The following is a 20,643-nucleotide window of genomic DNA, read 5'->3' as shown; positions in this document are numbered from 1 at the left end:
ACAAGCATTCCTTGGTAAAAATAAAGTAGGTTCATCACTAATTTTTTTCTTTTTCTAGATTTCATATGATGGTTCATTTCAATCAACAGTGAATGATTCAGCCCAGTTCCCTTCATTTTATCGCATGGTTCCCAATGAAGCCCTCCAGTATGTGGGAATTGTTCAGCTACTTGTGCATTTCAGATGGAAATGGGTTGGGTTCATCATTCATGATGTTGAAGTTGGAGAACATTTCTTACAGAGATTAGAGCCAATGCTTTCTAGGAATGGCATCTGCATAGCCTTCACAAAAAGGGCCCCCAGAAAGCTTCATCTGAATAGCATAGATGACATGATGAATGCTGAGAGTAATACAGCAGCTATTCTGGAGAGTAAAGCAACTGTTATTGTTGTACATGGAGGAACAACAACCTTTATGTGGTTGGCAACAAATCTCTGGTCAACGGTACAATTGATCTCCATAACAGATGCTGAACATATGGAGAGAACAACTGAAGGGAAAGTGTGGGTTACAACTTCCCAGATTGATTTTGCAGTAATTAATTTTCAGCTATTATTTGATATACGCATATTCCATGGTGCTCTTTCCTTCTCAATTCACTCGAATACAATCATCACATTCCAAAGATTTCTTCAGATGCAGAAACCTTCCTGGAACAATGAGAATGGATTTATCAAGGACTTCTGGGAACAAGTATTTGACTGTGAAGTTCCAGATTCTATGAATCCAACAAATTTTAAGGAAACATGTAATGGAGAGGAGAAACTGGAGAGTCTTCCAGCTACCATCTTTGAAATGAGCATGACTGGCCACAGCTACAGTATCTATAATGCCGTCTATGCTATAGCACATTCCTTGCATAACATGTTCTCAGATGGAGCCAAGCACACAGCCGTGGAGGAAGAGGACAGACATGCTTTTCTAACTGTTAAGCCCTGGCAGGTAATCTCTCCTAAAAACCTCTATAATACATTGCAACATGTTCAAATCACCAATTGCATGTAGGCACTTGCCTTTTAGTGGGCATTTCCTTTTGTTCCTTGCAAGATATGAATACAATAAAACATCTTTCTAAGCCTCATTGCTCTTATGGGTTTTTTACTGGTATTGCTCTAAGCAGATGTAGGAACTGGGGACTTTATACTCTCTTCTTATAAGTGGTGTTTAAAAGAGTATCAGCTACACTTCCATCTTTCTTCAACTGCAAAGTCACTTTATTCATAAAATGCTTCAATTCTCTGTATCTTAATCCTTCTAGATTTTTAAAAAATTCCTGAGGAATATTCCAACAAAATATCATCCTTTGTTCCTTTGTATCTAGCTCCACCCATTTCTTCAGCGAATCTCATTCAACAACAGTGCTGGAGATGAAATTATGTTCAATGATCATGGAGAATTAGTTGCTGGGCTCGACGTTACCAACTTGATCACTTTCCCAAATTATTCTTATGTCCGAGTCAAAGTTGGAAAGCTGGATGCTCAGACTCCTCCAGGGAAAGAGCTCACCATTCATGAGGACATAATCGAGTGGCACAGGGAACTCAGTCAGGTGGGGGAAAGTGCATTGACTCTCAAATGTTGATGCATTGATAGTAGATTTAAGGGAAAGGATTAAAACCCCTTCTTTGTTCTGAGGGTTGGTGACCCATGAAATTGACCTACACTGTGCTTATGAGATCTCTCTTTCAATAAACTGTTATCTACTCCCACAGTATAATCCGCTTTGAGTCACAGTGAGAAAGCTGGACTATTAACAAATGTAAATCAATAAAGAAATATAGTAAATAAACATAAGGTATCAAGTGGCTGAACTTCTATATGTGACCATGATAGGTCCTCCTTCTTCTCATTTTGCCCCATTGGAATGGGTGCAAATAAAGTTTTTGAGAGCAGCTCTCCAACTTCCTTTGCCTTGTGTCCAATGCTATTTTGTGCCTGGAGACTTGCAAGATCTAAGTAGAGGCTAGGGCATGTCTTGCTTCGATCTATCTCTGGCTTAAGTAAAACTTAAAACCAAAAGTCCTAATCCCCTTGGTTCTTCTAGATAATTATCAGACTACATGGCTGATGGCAGTCAGAGACAAGTTGGCCAAAATGGGCTTCTCCCCTCAATCGGCCCTGGAAATGGGATATGATCAGGTGAGGCAAACTATAAAACAAAGGACATTGGATATGGAGCGCCAAAAAGATCTATAGCAGGCACCAGCTTTCCTGTCAGCAGAACAGTCCAGATATGTAGCCTCTCCTGCTGCCTACCTTTCCCAATTAGAGATCTTTAGATATAGGAAAGCATTCACCCTTGCCAGATGCCAAGCTCTTCCCTCGGTGGTTGTGGATGGGAGATACAGAAAGGTTCCCCTGGAGAATAGGATATGTCCCTGTGCTTTAAAGGAAATTGAAACAACAGAGCATGTCCTACTACGCTGTCCATTATACCAAGAGGTTAGTTCTAAGTTTATCTCCCCTGGCTTAGTCAGCATTCCAGCCATTCAGGTCAGGAGCAAACTAAAATGTTGCTTATAGACTAGGGCTGTCAATTCGGTTCATCCTGAACCAAAAAAACAGCCGAATTTCCCCTGATTCGGCGGTTTTTAGTTCGGATGGAACCAAACTCAAAAAAGGCAGGAAAACGGAGAGCCGAATTCAGTGAATTCGGGGTGTTTGGTGAATAAATTCGGCAAATTCGGGGTTCAGCGCAGAAGCATAACTGTCAGTTAGTAAGCAGCATTCTCCCGCGGCCAATCGGTGGCCAAGCTGGGTCTTCTTCTGGCCAATCAGTCGCGATTGAGTGCATGAGCCCAGCTGCTCCGCGGCCCGGGGAGAGAAAGAGAAAGTATCTGTGTGTGAGAGAGATCCCCCTTGCGGGGGGTGCATGTGCACATTCGAACCATTCCGTGGCTGCAGGGGGCGCATTTTTGAGAGTAGAGCCCCCAAACTTTCAGCATTGCTTCAGAGGACCCTTCTTGCAAGAACTGCCAAGTTTTGTAAAGATTGGATGGGGGGGGGTCGAAATATGGGGCAGGGAAGGAGTCCCCCCCCTTAATATGCATTTTTATTCCATTTACAGCACACATTCGCACCATTCCGTGGCTGCAGGGGGCGCATTTTTGGGGGTAGAGCCCCCAAACATTCAGCATAGCTTCAGAGGACCCTTCTTGCAAGAACCCCCAAGTTTTGTAAAGATTGGATCGGGGGGGGAAATATGGGGCCGGGAAGGGGTCCCCCACCCTTAATGTGCATCTCTGACAATGGGGGTTTGCAATTAGCAGAGCTTGCCTCCCACGCCCAAAGCTCCCAGCCCTGACAAACAGCTGAGCCGCAGGGAGCAAGGGCAGGGCAGGTGCGAAGAAGATGGAACAGAAGACATCCACAGTAAGACCCATTTTGGGGCTTATCTCTATAATTTTTCTCCTGTGTGTGTGTGTGTGGGGAAAGCAGAGTCTGTGTGTGTGGGGAGGGAGCAGTTTCTGTGGGTGTGGGGGAAGCCAAAGGGGGCTTTTGCCCATTCTGCCTGGGTGTGTGTGTGCCCCCTCGAGTCTCTCTCTCCCTGTTTTGAGGGGGGGCTTCAATTGTGTGCCCTCAGGTTTTCCCTCATTCATAAGATCGGTTAGGTCTATTTTGATGCTTGCTCAAAACTGGTTTTCAAATTGTGACTTAAAGAATGCATTTTCCTGGTCCTGAGTCCGATACAAAAGGGGAAATTCCACCCCCTCCTGCTCCTTATGCATAGCTAGCTGCCTCTGTCCCTTTCCATGGTTTGAAACTCCCAGGCGTCACGTGTTGCTTTGCATGGTTGTAAACATGTTGCTTTGCATGGTTTGCATGGTTTGCATGGTTGCAAACGTGTTGCTTTGCATGGTTTGCAAACTTCTTCGCACCTGCCCCGCCCTTGCTCCCCCCCAACTCAGCTGTTTGTCGGGGCTGGGAGCTTTGGGAGTAGGCGGCAAGCTCTGCTAATTGCAAACCCCCATTGTCAGAGATGCACATTAAGGAGGGGACCCCTTTCGGGGCCCATATCTCAGCCCCCCCTGACCCAATCTTAACAAAACTTGGGGGTTCTTGCAAGAAGGGTCCCCTCAAGCTACGCTGAAAGTTTGAGACCTCTACCCCCCAAAATGCCCCCCCCCCGAGCCGTGGAAAGGCGCGATTGTGTTTTTAATGGCTTTATTCAGCCGAATTGTTCCACGAACTCCGGATCTCATGTCGAATTGCACAGACCCAAAGCGGGGGAGTTCGGACTTCGGCATTTCCTGAATAAAAACAGGCCAAATTTTGACGAATCCGAATTTTACCGATTCCCCCCCACCCCATTATAGACGAAAATCCACAGGTTACAGTAGGAATGGCTAAGTTTTGTGCAGCAGCCTGTAGAATCCGCCAGACACTGTTGAGAACACAGGTGTTTCAATAATTTTAATGGGTAGTTTATATAGTTTATATAGTTTGCAAAGAGTCCAAACAACTTTTTTACTATTTGTATTAACCTGTGGGTAGAGTGTAACACTAAGGGTTTTAATGGTAAATTGTGCTGTGCTGGTCTATGACTGTTTTTTTTTAATATAGATTGACTGATTGATTAACATAGGGTACCCTTGCACACATCTGAATTCTCTACTTCTTACCATTCCTGACTTGAGATCTACATACAGGATAGCCTGTCATGATATGAAGTCATGTGCCGCTTAGATCAGCCTAGCAGGCTGTTTTGGTGATTCTTTCATTTAGCAGGTCTGTTCTGTGGTAGAAGAAGAAGAGGAGTTGGTTTTTATATGCCGACTTTCTCTACCACGTCAGGGAGACTCAAATCGGCTTACAATCATCCTTCTTTTCCCCTTCCCACAACAGACACCTTGTGAGGGAGTTGGGGCTGAGAGAGCTCTAACAGAGTTGTAAGGGAGGAACACGCCAACCCTGGAGATGAATGAAGTGACAGATGTTGCAGCCAGATGGCCCTCATGTTGTAGCAAGTACCCTGTTGTATGATCATTAGGAGGACATTTGGAAAGTGACCTCTGCAATTGCTTTTTGAAGAACATGCAAGTCTTTCCACTTCCTAAACGGTACACAGAGACCAATACTCAGCACAGTAATATTTTAATTATTTCTATTATTATGTAGTGTTTTTTATTTTTTCTTTCCGAGGTGCATGTTTAGGTATGAACACACATATGCACATACCAGTATCTTCTTAAGTCTAAATTCTTCTGTTGTTCAAGGACAGAAGCCTCCCTTCTCTCTGTGCAATGACAAGTGCTACCCCGGCTACAGCAGGGAAATGAAGGAGGGAGAGAAATTCTGCTGTTATGACTGTGCTCCATGTCCACAAGGGAAGATGTCGAACCAAGAAGGTAAGAGATGTCCTGTTGAGAGAGATTAATTCAATCATATATCCAGAAATGCTGTGTGACAGAAACCATGAGTGGTAACCAGGGGGGTATTTTAATCTCTGTGCTTTTGGGAGATGTGAAAAAGAGGTTAAAAGTGGTGCTTCCTTATTATCTGTTCCAGTACTTATTTTTCAGTGAGTTCATTAAAACTTTGGAGACATTTTAATAGCTTTAAAGCAAAGTCCATTTGATGACTAACACTACTGTGGTGAACAACCAAAATCTGGTTTTGGAAGTGGAGATGAAGCAACTCATGAGCCTTGGTTTTCAACTGTATTTTCAGATTAGGAAAGCTTATTTTTATTGTGTGAGGAAAACTGATAAATAGTTTCATCTTCTTTCAGATATGGATTGTTGCATCACTTGCCAAGAGGGTCAATATCCAAACATGGTCCAAGATCAATGCATCCCCAAGATTCGCACCTTCCTTTCCTTTGCAGATCCTTTGAGTGTTTTTTTAGCCTTTATGGCTGTGTTCTTTTCTCTGACCACAGCTGTGGTGCTTGCCATCTTCATCAAGTACAAAGACACTCCCATAGTCAAAGCCAACAACCGGAGCCTCACATATGTCCTTCTTGTCTCTCTCTTCCTCTGCTTCCTCTGCTCTTTGCTCTTCATCGGACAGCCAAACACGGTGACCTGCCTCCTCCGACAAACAACTTTCAGCATCATATTCTCTGTTGCTGTATCTTCCATGTTGGCAAAAACCATAGTAGTTGTGGTGGCCTTCATGGCCTCCAAGCCAGGCAACCTTTTTCGGAAGTGGGTGGGGAAAAGGTTGGCACATTTGATTGTCATTTTCTGCTCCTCGATTCAAATCATCCTTTGTGCTCTTTGGTTATGTGTTTCTCCTCCTTTCCCAGATTTGGACATGCACTCACAGAATGCAGAAATTATAATGCAGTGTAATGAAGGGTCGGTCCGCCTGTTTTATTGTGTCTTGGGCTATATGGGTTTCCTGGCCATTGTCTGCTTCACTGTGGCTTTCCTGGCCAGAAAGTGGCCTGACAGTTTTAATGAAGCCAAGTTCATCACTTTCAGCATGTTGGTCTTCTGCAGTGTTTGGCTTTCCTTCCTGCCAACTTACTTGAGCACAAAAGGGAAAGACATGGTGGTCGTGGAGATCTTCTCCATCTTGACCTCCAATGCTGGGTTATTAGGCTGTATCTTTTTGCCCAAATGCTACATTTTAATAGTAAGGCCTGAGATGAACAACAGAGAGCACTTGATAAGAAAACAAATTCTAGTCTCTAATAATTAAATGTAAAATCGTCCCAGTGATCCAGCATACCCTCTTGTGTAAACAAATGCAACATAAGGAAGCCAGTGAAGTTATTAATGATGAAAGGCCATACTTCAGAGACTGACATGAAGAATGTCTTTACTATGGCCAGCCCAGCTTAGCTGCCGAGCTTTGAGAGACTCAGGCTAACCCAGGCTATCTGGGCTGCTGCCATATGGAAGGAATACAATATTTTGTGCATCCATTTAAAATAAATACTATCCAAGTGAATGATTGAGACACTCTTCAAGAGCAAACTGCTATTGTATTGATAATTTAAGCTGTCCCACTTTCCTGTCTGTTATAGCTACCATTCTACTTCTCTTTTGTATGATGTACAATATATTTATCTACTGGTAAACTACCTGCCTCTGTGCGCCTGAGCCCCACCTCCAGGGCTTTTCCCCATTGCCTCTGTCCTGTTACCTTCTTCCTCCCTCTGCAGGGTTAGCCTCAGACTGGGCAGCAACACTGGATACATCTTCTGTTGTCTCTTCTGCTCTGGACATCTGCCTGGCAATCTCTCTGGGCTACAAGCTCTCTGTCCATTCTCCTCCTTGGCTGGCCCTTCCCTGCTCTATTTATCCCATTTCCCTAATCTCCACCCTCGTTCCTCTTCCGTCCCCACTCTTTCTCCCAGGTGTTCCCCCTTTCCCATTGCCTTTCCTTTCCAGTTACCTCTGGGGCGGGACCTGGCTCTGCCGCTCACCCCAATGCTCCTTGTGAGTTACTTTCCTGTGTTGTCTCTCCACCTTTCCCTCTTTGCCATTCCACCCAGGAGAATGATGGCATTCCTCTGGTTTCCTCCCCAGCTAGGCAACCGGTGTCCTTGCTGGTTTGACTGCGGGTGGGGGTGGGGTCAGTGTGTGCTCGTTGTGGCCAGGCAGAGAGAGGTGAGAATGGAGTCCTCAGTGTTTGTTCCCCTGTCGCCCTTTCTGGCAGGATGTGCCCCTCCCAGGCTTTTTCAGCTTCTCCCTTGCTCTCCCTTGTTGGCCCTGGGGTCCCTGTGGGGTTAGGGTGACAGATGTCAGATGTCAGATGGAGACTCTCCAACTGTCCCAGGGCCATGGCGGTGTCCTCTGCCTTCAAATCACTTTGCAGTTCTTCATGGTGGATTGGCTCCACCCTGATGCCCCTTTGCTGCTTTCATCCCTGCTTCATAAATCTTATTTTTTTTAATGAATTTTATGATTGCTCCAATCTCCCATTTGGCCTTGATTAGGATAGATTGCATATGCAATTTCCAACATAATTTATTGTCACAAATAACCCCAGATATATATATATATGGATGTGTTTATTCAATTTTATATTCACCAATCATCCGACTAAGAGCCTTATGGAGAGCAGTCCCCAGTTTTTCATATGATAACTTGTCAAGTGAGGCCTTGAAATCAATAAAGGCCATGTGTTGAAGTCATGTAGAACACCACTATGGCCTTAAATATGTTAAGAAAGCCAAAGACGTAACAATTATCAATACTTGATCTACCCTTTATGAATCCTGATTGTGCTTGATTCATTATTGATACATATTCATCCCACAAATGATCAGACAATAGGTGATGGGGTAGAGAGAAAAAGTCTTGTATCAGTCACAAAGTGGGAGGTGGCTCCTGAAATAGGAAGACTCCCAATTCAGTGTTTTGGGGAAATATTTGTTTTCCACAAGGTGTGGGCAAATCTGAGGAGGGAGGAACAAGAGGAGAGGTTGTGGATTCTCCATTCTTTGCTGTTCTCCAGGGAACTGAGATCCGTAGGGTCTTCCTTCCTGTGCTAGGGTAAACCAAGTCCACACTGAATATAACCTATACTGAATAGATTGAAGAGTCTGTGTTGTAACTAGGTGCTGTGCTGTATCTTGTAACCATCGTAGCGTTGTACATCAAGCTGTAACCATTCAAGATCTGAACTGTTCCTAACCAACGTAGCTTTGTGCCTCTCTTGAAGTAAAGCTGTCAATCTATCTAGTAAGGCCTGAGATGAACAACAGGGAGTATTTGATAAGAAAACAAATTCTAGTCTGTAATAATTAAATGTAAAATCGTCCCAGTGATCCAGCATACCCTCTTGTGAAAACAAATGCAACATAAGGAAGCCAGTGAAGTTATTAATTATCAGAGAACTCCACCAGCCCTGAGATGCGAAACAATATTCACAAGCTCTGCAGGGCACTCGAGAGCTAAAGACATTAAGAATGTCTTTACTATGGCCAGCCCAGCTTGGCTGCCGAGCTTTGAGAGGCTCAGGCTAACCCAGGCTATCTGGGCTGCTGCCATATGGAAGGAATACAATATTTTGTGCATCCATTTAAAATAAATACTATTGGACACTAGGAGTATCCAAGTGAATGATTGAGACACTCTTCAAGAGCAAACTGCTATTGTATTGATAATTTAACTTGTTCCACTTTCCTGTATGTTATAGCTACCATTTTACTTCTCTTTAGTATGGCTTATAATATATTTATCTACCTGGTAAACTATCTGCCTCTGTGCACCTGAGCCCCACCTCCAGGGCTTTTCCCCATTGCCTCTGTCCTGTTACCTTCTTCCTCCCAGTTTTTCATATGATAACTTGTCAAGTGAGGCCTTGAAATCAATAAAGGCCATGTGTTGAAGTCATGTAGAACACCACTATGGCCTTAAATATGTTAAGAAAGCCAAAGACGTAACAATTATCAATACTTGATCTACCCTTTATGAATCCTGATTGTGCTTGATTCCTTATTGATACATATTCATCCCACAAATGATCAGACAATAGGTGATGGGGTAGAGAGAAAAAGTCTTGTATCAGTCACAAAGTGGGAGGTGGCTCCTGAAATAGGAAGATTCCCAATTCAGTGTTTTGGGGAAATATTTGTTTTCCACAAGGCGTGGGAAAATCTGAGGAGGGAGGAACAAGGGGAGAGGTTGTGGATAAACCTCCATTGTTTGCTGTTCTCCAGGGAATTGAGATCTGTAGGGTCTTCCTTCCTGTGCTAGGGTAAACCAAGTCCACACTGAGCATAACCTATACTGAATAGATTGAAGAGTCTGTGTTGTAACTAGGTGCTGTGCTGTATCTTGTAACCATCGTAGCGTTGTACATCAAGCTGTAACCATTAAAGATCTGAACTGTTCCAACCAATGGAGCTTTGTGCCTCTCTTGAAGTAAAGCTGTCAATCTATCTACCTCTCTGTACATAATAATCTTCGATTATCTTCATTATTATAATATCAACTACAGCCCTTAAGCCTCTTAATTATATCTGAGAGCAGCCAAGGGAAACGTTCTCCTCACATAACAATGGTGGCAAGCATGTGGGTTCAGGGAAACTAAACTCTCACACCTTTCCACCCATGCTGTCTAATACTAGGGATCAATTAAACCACAAAAGATGACACTACAGTCCTTTGAAACTCCTTTGCAGCACGTTCACACCTTTTACAGAGGTATTGGAAGTCACATTCCCCAGAAATGCAATTTTCCCCATGGAGAACCATACTGATACCACGTGGGTCCCCTTATGTGGATACAGCACCTCCTGGTAGCACTATCAATGAGGGAAATGACCCTGAGGGAATGAGGGAAATGACCATGTATGGTATCCTGACTCCATGATCCCATCTATGTCATTTTTTAAAAATGACAGAAAATATGACCATGGATCGATGAGTCAAGTATAGATTGATGGTTGCCAAAATGAATAAAATTAATATGTGGATACCCAATCAATCTCCCATTCCTTTTTAAAAATATGAGCATTCAGGCATTGGATGGTAGATGATCTTATCATCATTACTTTTATTTTTGGCAGTTGCTGCTTTTTTCCTGAGAGAGGAATTTTACAATTGTAACATTGCCTTCTGTATTCCAAGCATATCTGCTACTGTTGGATTCTAGCCTAGGGATTTCTGGGGGAGGGGCACTGTGTTTTCCCAGAGTGACATGGTGGCAAACATGTTTACCTCAAAAGTTCTGCTGAGAATTATGCTGGAAGGTTCTCAAAAGTTCTGCAGAAATGATTGTCTTCCCTGTAATTACCAAAATAACTGTAATTTTTTAATCCAGTGCCACCAGTGCCCAGAAGGTATATGAAAACAATGTCAAAAGAAACAGAGGCAAGTGGTTTGTGTATGTTTAATGTCCCTTGGCTAGCACTCACATCATGGTTTTATAACATTACACCATAAGACACATCCACACACTTTCAGCAAACCCAAGAGATCTACCCGCTTGGATACCAGTAATGATGCTGTAGAGTGACCTGGAAGAGTCTATTTGCAGAGAGCTGCCTTCCTATCAGGATGGTGAAGTCTGTATTGCTGCTTATGCTGCTTCTTCACATGGCAGGCAAAGTGCGTAGTCTGAAGTGCGCTGGGGATAATCCCCTTCAGATTCCACATGAGTGGTACCAGCCAGGTGAAATCCTTATTGGTGAAATTGTAAATCTTATTGGTTACATGTCCTACCAAGTTTCCTTCACGAGCACCCATCTGAGGACTTTTTTCACTTTCCAGTGTAAGGAAATGATCTTGTATAACAATGAATGATGACTGATTTTATTTTGAGGACTGCTTATATTTGTATGATACAAACTGCTTTGATCTGCTTTGTGGAAGGGTAAAATTGAAAGAGTATGCCAAATGAATGGATACTCAGAATTGTAGTTACAGAAATGAACTGTTGAAAAACCAGTAGGGTTAGAGTTGATAACTTCCAGGTGGTGGCTGGAGATCTCCCACTATTGCAACTGTTCTCCAGGTGGCAGAGATCAGTTCACCTGGAGAAAATGGCCACTTTGGAAGGTGATTTCTATTATATTATAACCCACTGAATTCCCTCCCCTCCCCAAATCCCATTCCCCTCAGTCTCCACCCCCCAAATCTCCACGTACTTCCCAACTCAGAGATGGCAACCCTATGGACTGTGTCCCACCCATAACTGAAAAAAGGTTAATGCATCGTAAACCTTTTGCTCTCTCAATGTTCTAATATGTATCTACTGAGCCATCCCAGTTTAACGGGAAACCTACCTGTCATGAGCTACTGTTGTTAAGTTCGCCGTTAGCAAAGGGCTGGCAAGAAAACAAGAGAAGGAGGAAATAATAGTTGTGGGAAAGGTTAATGTGATGGGGAAGTGAAATATCTGGATGACATGTATTTCATTACAAATTGTGCTATATGAGACATTAGGGGTACACTTCATTATTTGCAACATTGTACTTGCATTAAAGAGAGGGCAAAGCAACTAGGGGAAATATTATGAAAGAAAGAGGCTGTGCATTGTTGGACTGCAAGCAGTGTTGTATTATGCAGTGAAAAGAGAGTGTTTTTATTTGCAGCCTGAATACAAAGTTTTACCAGCACATCCTGGCCTTTGTGTTTGCAATTGAGGAGATCAATCAGAATCCTAACATCTTGCCCAATGTCACCCTTGGATTCCACATCTATGACAACTACTCTGATAGAAGATGGAGTTACCAGACCATTCTTGACCTGCTCTTCCATTATGGTGTGTTTTTCCCCAACTTCAACTGTGGCATTCAGAAAAATGTGGTAGGAATCATTGGAGGACTGAACTCTGAAACATCCTCATACATGGCAGACGTCTTAAGTCTTTACAGGATCCCACAGGTAGGCTGAATGCATGGGAGTATGAGATGGTTTTCCCATCACCAACCTAATTCCATCTTTGCTTGTCTTTCTGGGACCAGTTCCTGGTCAGAAAAAGAGACAAGGATAACAACTAAAAGCCGAGGTGAAATATGTCCAATTGTATTGTTATATCAAGTCTTCTGAGGACACAACATATTTCCAGATTGTCCTTTGACAGACTCATTTCAGCTTTCAGCTTGATTCAGCCTGTTGAAGTATGACTGCTTTTTGGAGGAGCAGATATCAGTGTAAAGTGAAGGGTCAGGATGCCCTTTTGTGAGGACTGACCTTCTTGATTGAAATTGTTTTGCCAGCTTGAAGTCAGAGCAACTTTTTGTTCTTGCTCAGGAAATGGATTATATTCTGGAGGGAGACTGTGAGCTTGACATGTTGTCAAAGAGGCTGCTCTGACTTAAACATCCATGTTCCATATCCTGCAATTTTTTGTTTTGCTTAATTTTAAATAAAATCTTAAAAGTACACATTGCTTTGATTCCTCTTTATTTTCCCATTAGGAGAATAATCCATTCCAAGGATTCTTACCTTTTTGCATTCGACAAAAGACTGGCCAGCTCTTGTAACTGGGCCGCTATCGATGCATAGTTTCCTTTTTAGACCGTCGCCTCACTGACATTGTTATTTGGGGCTTATCCCTTCGATGGCTTCGCTCCTTTCTCTAGGGTTGGGAACTGAGGGTGGTGTTTGGGGATGAGGTATTGCAGTGGCACCCTTTGGTATGTGGGGCTCCACAGGGAGCGATTGTCTCCCCACTGTTATTTAACATCTACACATGCCCCCTTGCCCAGCTTGTCTGCAATTTCGGGCTAGGTTGTCACCAGTATGGAAATGACACCCAGCTTTATCTGCTGATGGATGGCAGATTCCACCCCGGACACACTGGCCAGGTTTTTGGATGCCATGACTGGGTGGTTGAGACAGAGCTGACTGAAACTGAATCCATTGAAGACAGAGGTCCTGTGGCTCAGCTGGGGCGGTCCTGGGATGGGTTACTGGCTCCTGGCTCTTGATGGCGTGCAATTAACACCTATGCCAGCCTTCAGGAGCCTGCTGTGATCCTTGATGCCTTCTTATCAATGGAGGCTCAGGTCAGAGCCATGGCCAGGGCGGCCTTTTTCCATGTCCACTAGGCCTGGCAGCTGGTGCCCTACCTCTCCCATCCTGACCAAGCCAAGGTGATCCATGTGACTGTCAGTTCTAGACTAGATTACTATAACTCACTCTACAGAGGGCTACCTTTGAAACAGATGTGGAAACTCCAACTGGTACAAATCGCCGCAGCAAGTTTCCCTACTGGGACTCTGCTATGGGCCCATATTCAGCCAGTGCTCCAACACCTGTACTGGCCCCTCAGAGAGCACTTCGATCTGAAAACAGTAACTTACTGGTGGTCCCCGGCTCTAAGACTGTCTGGCTGTCCTCAGCTGGAGCCAGGACCTTTTCAGCCCTGGCTCGGGCCTGGTGGAATTCTCTTTCCAATGAGACCAGGGCCCTGTGGGAGCTTAAAGAGTTCTGCAGGGCCTGCAAAACAGAGATATTCCACCAGGTCTAAATTTGAGGGCAGCAACAGTTCTATCAGATCTGGCTTCCCTACCCCTCTCCCATCGCGCCATGGTCTTATTGGGGGATGCTGACTGTGGTTCTGAACTTCTTGGCTACTGCTTCTTATAGGGCACCACTTGTTTTAATGTAATTAATTTTAGAATTGACTATTTATTGAAGTCTTAATAATGTCACTTTATTATGTATGGTTTTATTATTTAACAAATTGTTATGTTTTAGTGCTGTTAGCTGCCCTAAGCCTGGCTAATACCAGGGATTGAGGGTGTGGATGAAATTAATTAATGAAATAATCAATGTCCTGTTGGTTGAAGGGGATGAATAAATGCAGAACTGAGTGAAAAAGGAGTGGGAATTGCAGACAAGAAGTTTTATCCAACTTGAAGGTGCGTTATTCTGAAATTGACCATTGGTCCAACATTATCAGTATTGTCTACTCAGACTGGCAGCAGTTCTCTAAGGTCTCAGAAAGAAGTCTTTCACAACACCATGTGATAAATGCTATAAAAGGAGATGATGAAGACTGAATCTGACTGGGACCTTCTGCGGGCAAATCAGAGGCTCTTCCACTGAGCCACAATTGGTCCCCAGATTGATTGTTGAGAATACGATGCTGACTCTTGCAGAAATGAAAGAACAAGAAGACAAGATATTTAGGAGTTCGTTTCATGTTTTGTAGGAGTTGGCGAGGAAAACTTCTGTGAAGGACTTCAGTATATACTTGAGTCATTGCTGTATCCTGCACAAGGCTAGGTGAATACCCAGAAAGAAAAGTGTCTTTCCATTCCTTGGTCTGGCTGACAGACAATGAAGCTAGAATGTAACTCTCCCTGCACAGACATTTAATTTTTTTAAAACTGTATTCAAGATGTTTGGACTCAGCTGTACAGTGTTGTAAATGTTCAGCTGTAAATGTTGCTACTTGCAATTAGGATGTGAGTGAAACCCATGGTTGAACAAGCATCCCTTGGTAAAAATAAAGTAGTTTAATCACTATTTTTTTTTCTTTTTCTAGATTTCATATGATGGTTCATTTCAATCAACCATGAATGATTCAGCCGAGTTTCCTTCATTTTATCGCATGGTCCCCAATGGAGCCCTCCAGTATGTGGGAATTGTTCAGTTACTTGTGCATTTCAAATGGAAATGGGTTGGGTTTATCATTCATGACGGTGAAGCTGGAGAACATTTCTTACAGAGATTAGAGCCAATGGTTTCTAGGAATGGCATCTGTGTAGCGTTCACAAAAAGGGCTCCAAGAAAGATTCATGTGGATACCATAGATGACATGATGAATGCTGAAAGTAATACAGCAGCTATTCTGGAGAGCAAAGCAACTGCAATTATTGTACATGGAGGAACAACAACCTTTATGTGGTTGGCAACAAATATCTGGTCACCAGTACAATTGATCTCCATAGCAGATGCTGAACATATGGAGAAAACCACTGAAGGGAAAGTGTGGGTTACAACTTCCCAGATTGATTTTGCAGTAATTAATTTTCAACTATTTTTTGATATACGCATATTCCATGGTGCTCTTTCCTTCTCAATTCACTCAAATACAATCATCGCATTCCAAAGATTTCTTCAGATGCAGAAACCTTCCTGGAACAATGAGAATGGTTTTGTCAAGGACTTCTGGGAACAAGTCTTTGACTGTGAAGTTCCAGATTCTATGAATCCAACAAATTCTAAGGAAACATGTACTGGAGAGGAGAAACTGGACAGTCTTCCAGCTACCATCTTTGAAATGAGCATGACTGGCCACAGCTACAGTATCTATAATGCTGTCTATGCTATAGCACATTCCTTGCATACCATGTTCTTACACAGAGCCAAGCACACAGCTGTGGAGGAAGAGGACAGTCAGGCTTTTCTAACTGTTAAGCCCTGGCAGGTAATCTCTCCCCTCTCCTAAAAACCTCCATAATACATTGCAACATGTTCAAATCACCAATGGCACATAGGCACTTGCCTTTTAGTGGGCATCTCCCTTTGTTCCTTGCCAGATATGAATACAACAAAACTACAGCTTTCTAAGCCTCATTGCTCCTACAGTATGTTTGTTAGTGGTATTGCTCTAAGCAGATGCCGGAATTGGGGACTTTATACTCTCTTCTTATAAGTGGTGTTTAAAAGAGTGTCGGCTACACCGCCATCTTTCTTCAACTGCAAAATAATTTCATTCATAAAATGCTTCAATTCTCTGTATCTTAATCCTTCTATATTTTTAAAAAATCCCATGAGGAATATTCCAACAAAATATCATCCTTTGTTCCTTTGTATCTAGCTCCACCCATTTCTTCAGAGAATCTCATTCAACAACAGTGCTGGAGATGAAATTATGTTCAATGATCGTGGAGAATTAGTCGCTGGGTTCGACGTTACCAACTTGGTCACTTTCCCAAATTATTCTTACATCCGAGTCAAAGTTGGAAAGCTGGATGCTCAGACTCCTCCAGGGAAGGAGCTCACCATTCACGAGGACAGAATCGAGTGGCACAGGGAACTCAGTCAGGTAGGGGAAGGTGCATTGACTCTCAAATGGTGATGCATTGATAGTAGATTTAAGGGAAAGAAATAGTACCCCTTCTTTGTTCTGTGGTTGGTGACCCATAAAATTGACCTACACTGTGCTTATGAGATCTCTTTCAATAAACAGTTATCGACTCACACAGTATAATACACTGAGTCGCAGTGAGAAAGCTGGAGTATAAAAAATGTAAATAAATGAAGAAATATAGGGTACCCTTGCACACATCTGAATGCTCTACTTCTTACCATTCCTGACTTGAGATCTACATTCAGGACAGCCTATCTGATGTCTGTCTGATGTGCTGACCAAAGAGCTCTCTTAAGTGCTCCTGGATGAGGGAAGGCGACTTCCAAGTGGGAGTAACTCCTCTGTATCTGTAGATCTGTAAGCAAATCGTATTGGGTTGCAAGGTTAACTTGTATGGCTTCTGTCTCAACCTGCCCCGATCCTGATTCTTCAGAGGGGAGCCCCCAGATTTATTTCCAGCCTGTCATGATATGAACCCATGAGGCCACTTAGGTCAGCCTAGCAGGCTGTTTCAGTGCTCCTTTGATTTAGCAGGTCTGTTCTGTTGTAGCTCTGTCTTATGCTTTTAGAATGGGCGATGGTGGTCCTCTTCCACCAAGTGCATGTCTTTGGGAGGGATGCAAATAGAGCTGTGAGGGAGGAACACGTCAACCCTGGCGATGAATGGTGTAACATATGTTGCCGCCAGATGGCCCTCATGTTATTGCACCCTGTTGTGTGATCATTAGGAGGAGGTTTGGAAAGTTCCCTCTGTAATTTTTTTTTAAGAACATGCAAGTCTTTCCACTTCCCAAATGGTACACAGAGACAATACTCAGCACAGTAATATTTTAATTGTTTCTGTTATTAGTGTTTTTAAATTGTTCTTGCTGTAAGCTTCTCTGAAAGCATTTCAGTGCATGTTTATATATGAACACACACATACGCACACCAGTATTTTCTTAAGTCCAAATTCTTCCATTGTTCAAGGACAGAAGCCTCCCTTCTCTCTGTGCAATGACAAATGCTACCCTGGTTACAGCAAGGAAATGAAGGAGGGAGAGAAATTCTGCTGTTATGATTGTGCTCCTTGTCCACAAGGGAAGATGTCTAACCAAGAAGGTAAGAGGTGTCCTGTTGAGAGAGATTAATTCAATCATATATCCAGAAATGCTGTGTGACAGAAACCATGAGTGGTATCCAAGAGGGTGTTTTAACCTCTGTGCTTTTGGGAGATGTAAGAAAGAGGTTAAAAGTGGTGCTTCCTTATTATCCATTTCAGTACTTATTTTTCTGTGAGTTCATGAAAACGTTGGAGACATTTTAATAGCTTTAAAGCAAAGTCCATTTGATGAATAACACAAGTGTGGTGAACAACCAAATACGGTTTTGGACCTGGAGATGAACTCATGAGCCTCGGTTTTCAACTGTGTTTTCAGATTAGGACAGCTTTTTCTTATAGAGTGAGGAAAGCTGCTAAATAGTTTCATCTTCTTCTTTCAGACATGGATTATTGCATCATTTGCCAAGAGGGTCACTACCCAAACAAGGTCCAAGACGAATGCATTCCCAAGATTCTAAGCTTCCTTTCTTTTGCGGACACATTGAGCATAATTTTAGTTTTTATGGCTGTGTTCTTTTCTCTGACCACAGCTGTGGTGCTTGCCATCTTCATCAAGTACAAAGACACTCCCATAGTCAAAGCCAACAACCGGAGCCTCACATATGTCCTTCTTGTCTCTCTCTTCCTCTGCTTCCTCTGCTCTTTGCTGTTCATCGGACAGCCTAACCCAGTGACCTGCCTCCTCCGACAAACAATTTTTGGCATTGTCTTCACCACTGCTGTATCTTCTGTGTTGGCCAAAACCATAATAGTTGTGGTGGCCTTCATGGCCTCCAAGCCAGGCAACCTTTTCCGGAAGTGGGTGGGGAAAAGACTGGCATATTCTATTGTTATTTCCTGCTCCTCTGTTCAAATGGTCCTTTGTGCTCTTTGGTTATGTGTTTCTCCTCCTTTCCCAGATTTGGACATGCACTCACTGAATGCAGAAATTATAATGCAGTGTAATGAAGGGTCGGTCAGCCTGTTTTATTGTGTCTTGGGCTATATGGGCTTCCTGGCCATTGTCTGCTTTACTGTGGCTTTCCTGGCGAGAAAGTTGCCTGACAGTTTTAATGAAGCCAAGTTCATCACTTTCAGCATGTTGGTCTTCTGCAGTGTTTGGCTTTCCTTCCTGCCAACTTACTTGAGCACAAAAGGGAAAGACATGGTGGTCGTGGAGATCTTCTCCATCTTGGCCTCCAGTGCTGGGTTATTGGGCTGCATCTTTTGGCCCAAATGCTACATTTTAATAGTAAGGCCTGAGATGAACAACAGAGAGCATTTGATAAGAAAACAAATTCTAGTCTCTAATAATTAAATGTAAAATCTTCCCAATGATGTTGCAAATTCTCTTGTAAAAAACAAATACAATATAAGGTAGCCAGTAAAGTTATTAATGATGAAAGGATATAATTTAGAAACAGACATGAAGAATATCTTTACTATGGCCGACCTAGCTTAGCTCCCAAGCTCTGAGGAGCTCAGCCTACCCCCATCTATTTGGACCGCTGCCCTATGGAAGGAATACAATCTTTTGGTGCATCCATTTGAAATCATTTCTTTTTTCATTTCATTAACCTTCATTGGCATACCAAAAGACAGAAATAGAAAACAACAACAATATACCTCCAAAGGGCAATACATATAAGTTACAAGTCGGGTTAATAAAACTTTTTTAAGAACTCCTGTAAGAAATTCAGCCACGGTAGCCGTAATTTTAGGATCATGGTCACTCAAAAGAAATGTGCATTTCACTTCATTACTCCTGTATCTCTTGTACTGGAGCAAAGTAAATAGCAGTTTATCCCGCAGAATCACACAGAAGGGGCAATCTAAAAGGATGTGGTCAATTGTATCTAACAAGTTTAAACCGCATGTGCATAAGCGTTCATGTCTAGGGATCTGGAGGTATCGGCCTAAGAGCATCCTAGATGGGAATGCGTTAACCCTAGCTAATAGAAAAGCGCAGCGTTGAGAAGGTATCGTCCATTTGAAATCAATACTATTGGACACTAGGAGTATCCAAGTGAATGATTTATTCACACTTCAAGAGCTAATTGCTTTTGTATTGATAACTGAAATCGTCTCACTGTCAGGTATGAGTTCATCAGTAAAATTCCAAAAACCAGAAGTCCAGGCAAATGTCCTAAGCAAAAGGTTTATTTAGAAAAACACAGGTTGAAGAGCAAATACTGACAGGGAAGGTTCATGGCGTCTACTGAGGGAAAGCGGGCAAGCTGGAGCAATATATAGTCAAACAGAAAATAACTTTATCAAACAGTCAAACAGAAAGTAACTTTGTTGCCAGGCTAGGCCTGCTTCTCATGGATGATTATAGTTATCGCGCTGGAGTAGACAAAACAGACGTTACACATTTCAGAGCCTTGAAAGGCCATCTGTGCTCCCAGGACTGGAGCTTACACTCACTTTTCTGTCTGTTATAGCTACCATTCTACTTCTCTTTACTATGATGTACAATATATTTATTTACCTGGGAAACTATATGCCTCTTTTGTCTCTGATCCCCCTTGGAAGACTTGTTTCTGCTGAAGCCCAGAAATGGGAGTACAAGAGCTTCGAAAGGTCCACCAGGATCCATGTACAGTTCTACACATGCAGAGGATGTTCACACATGCATGCCCTCACACAAAAAATGACTCAGCAGTGATACATAGTTTCAGGAATGTGTTAGAAGCTTCGAATCACTTTTCAGTTCTTCATGGTGGATTAGATCTACCATGATGATCCCTGCCTGCTGTCATCCCTGCTTCATAAGTCTTCCTTTTTAATGAATTTTATGATTGCTCCAATCTCCCTTTTGGCCTTGACTAGGATAGATTGAATATGCAATTTCCAACATAATTTATTGTCACAAATAACCCCAGATATTTATATGGATGTTCTTGTTCAAATTTATATTCACCTAACACATGACTAAGAACCTTTTGGAGTACTGTTTTTCATATGCCTTGAAATCAATAAAGGCCATGTGTTGAAGTCATGTAGAACACCACCATGGCCTATAACATATTTATGTACAAGAAACTTAGGATGTAACAATTATCAATAGTTGATCTACCCTTTCTGAATCCTGATTGTACTTGAT

The 20,643-nt window shown here is 42.7% G+C and overlaps 2 protein-coding genes across 2 annotated transcripts; both read left to right on the top strand.

The window, feature by feature from the left end:
• The first annotated feature begins 637 nt into the window (after positions 1 to 637).
• On the top strand, positions 638 to 6,649 carry LOC130490875 (vomeronasal type-2 receptor 26-like). Its single transcript, XM_056864678.1, has 4 exons — positions 638 to 943; positions 1,323 to 1,545; positions 5,218 to 5,349; positions 5,733 to 6,649. The coding sequence occupies exons 1-4, from the start codon at positions 638 to 640 to the stop codon at positions 6,647 to 6,649; spliced, it is 1,578 nt and encodes a 525-aa protein (XP_056720656.1).
• A 4,313-nt stretch (positions 6,650 to 10,962) lies between these two features.
• Positions 10,963 to 18,855, top strand: LOC130490874 (vomeronasal type-2 receptor 26-like). The gene is made up of 6 exons (XM_056864677.1): positions 10,963 to 11,192; positions 12,000 to 12,291; positions 14,906 to 15,790; positions 16,184 to 16,411; positions 17,434 to 17,557; positions 17,939 to 18,855. The coding sequence occupies exons 1-6, from the start codon at positions 10,963 to 10,965 to the stop codon at positions 18,853 to 18,855; spliced, it is 2,676 nt and encodes an 891-aa protein (XP_056720655.1).
• Positions 18,856 to 20,643: the final 1,788 nt, after the last annotated feature.

Source organism: Euleptes europaea, chromosome 18 (genome assembly GCF_029931775.1).
Source record: "Euleptes europaea isolate rEulEur1 chromosome 18, rEulEur1.hap1, whole genome shotgun sequence".
Taxonomy (NCBI): Eukaryota; Metazoa; Chordata; class Lepidosauria; order Squamata; family Sphaerodactylidae; genus Euleptes; species Euleptes europaea.
Note: the sequence above shows the minus strand (reverse complement) of the source record. Positions and strands in the feature narration are given on the sequence as shown.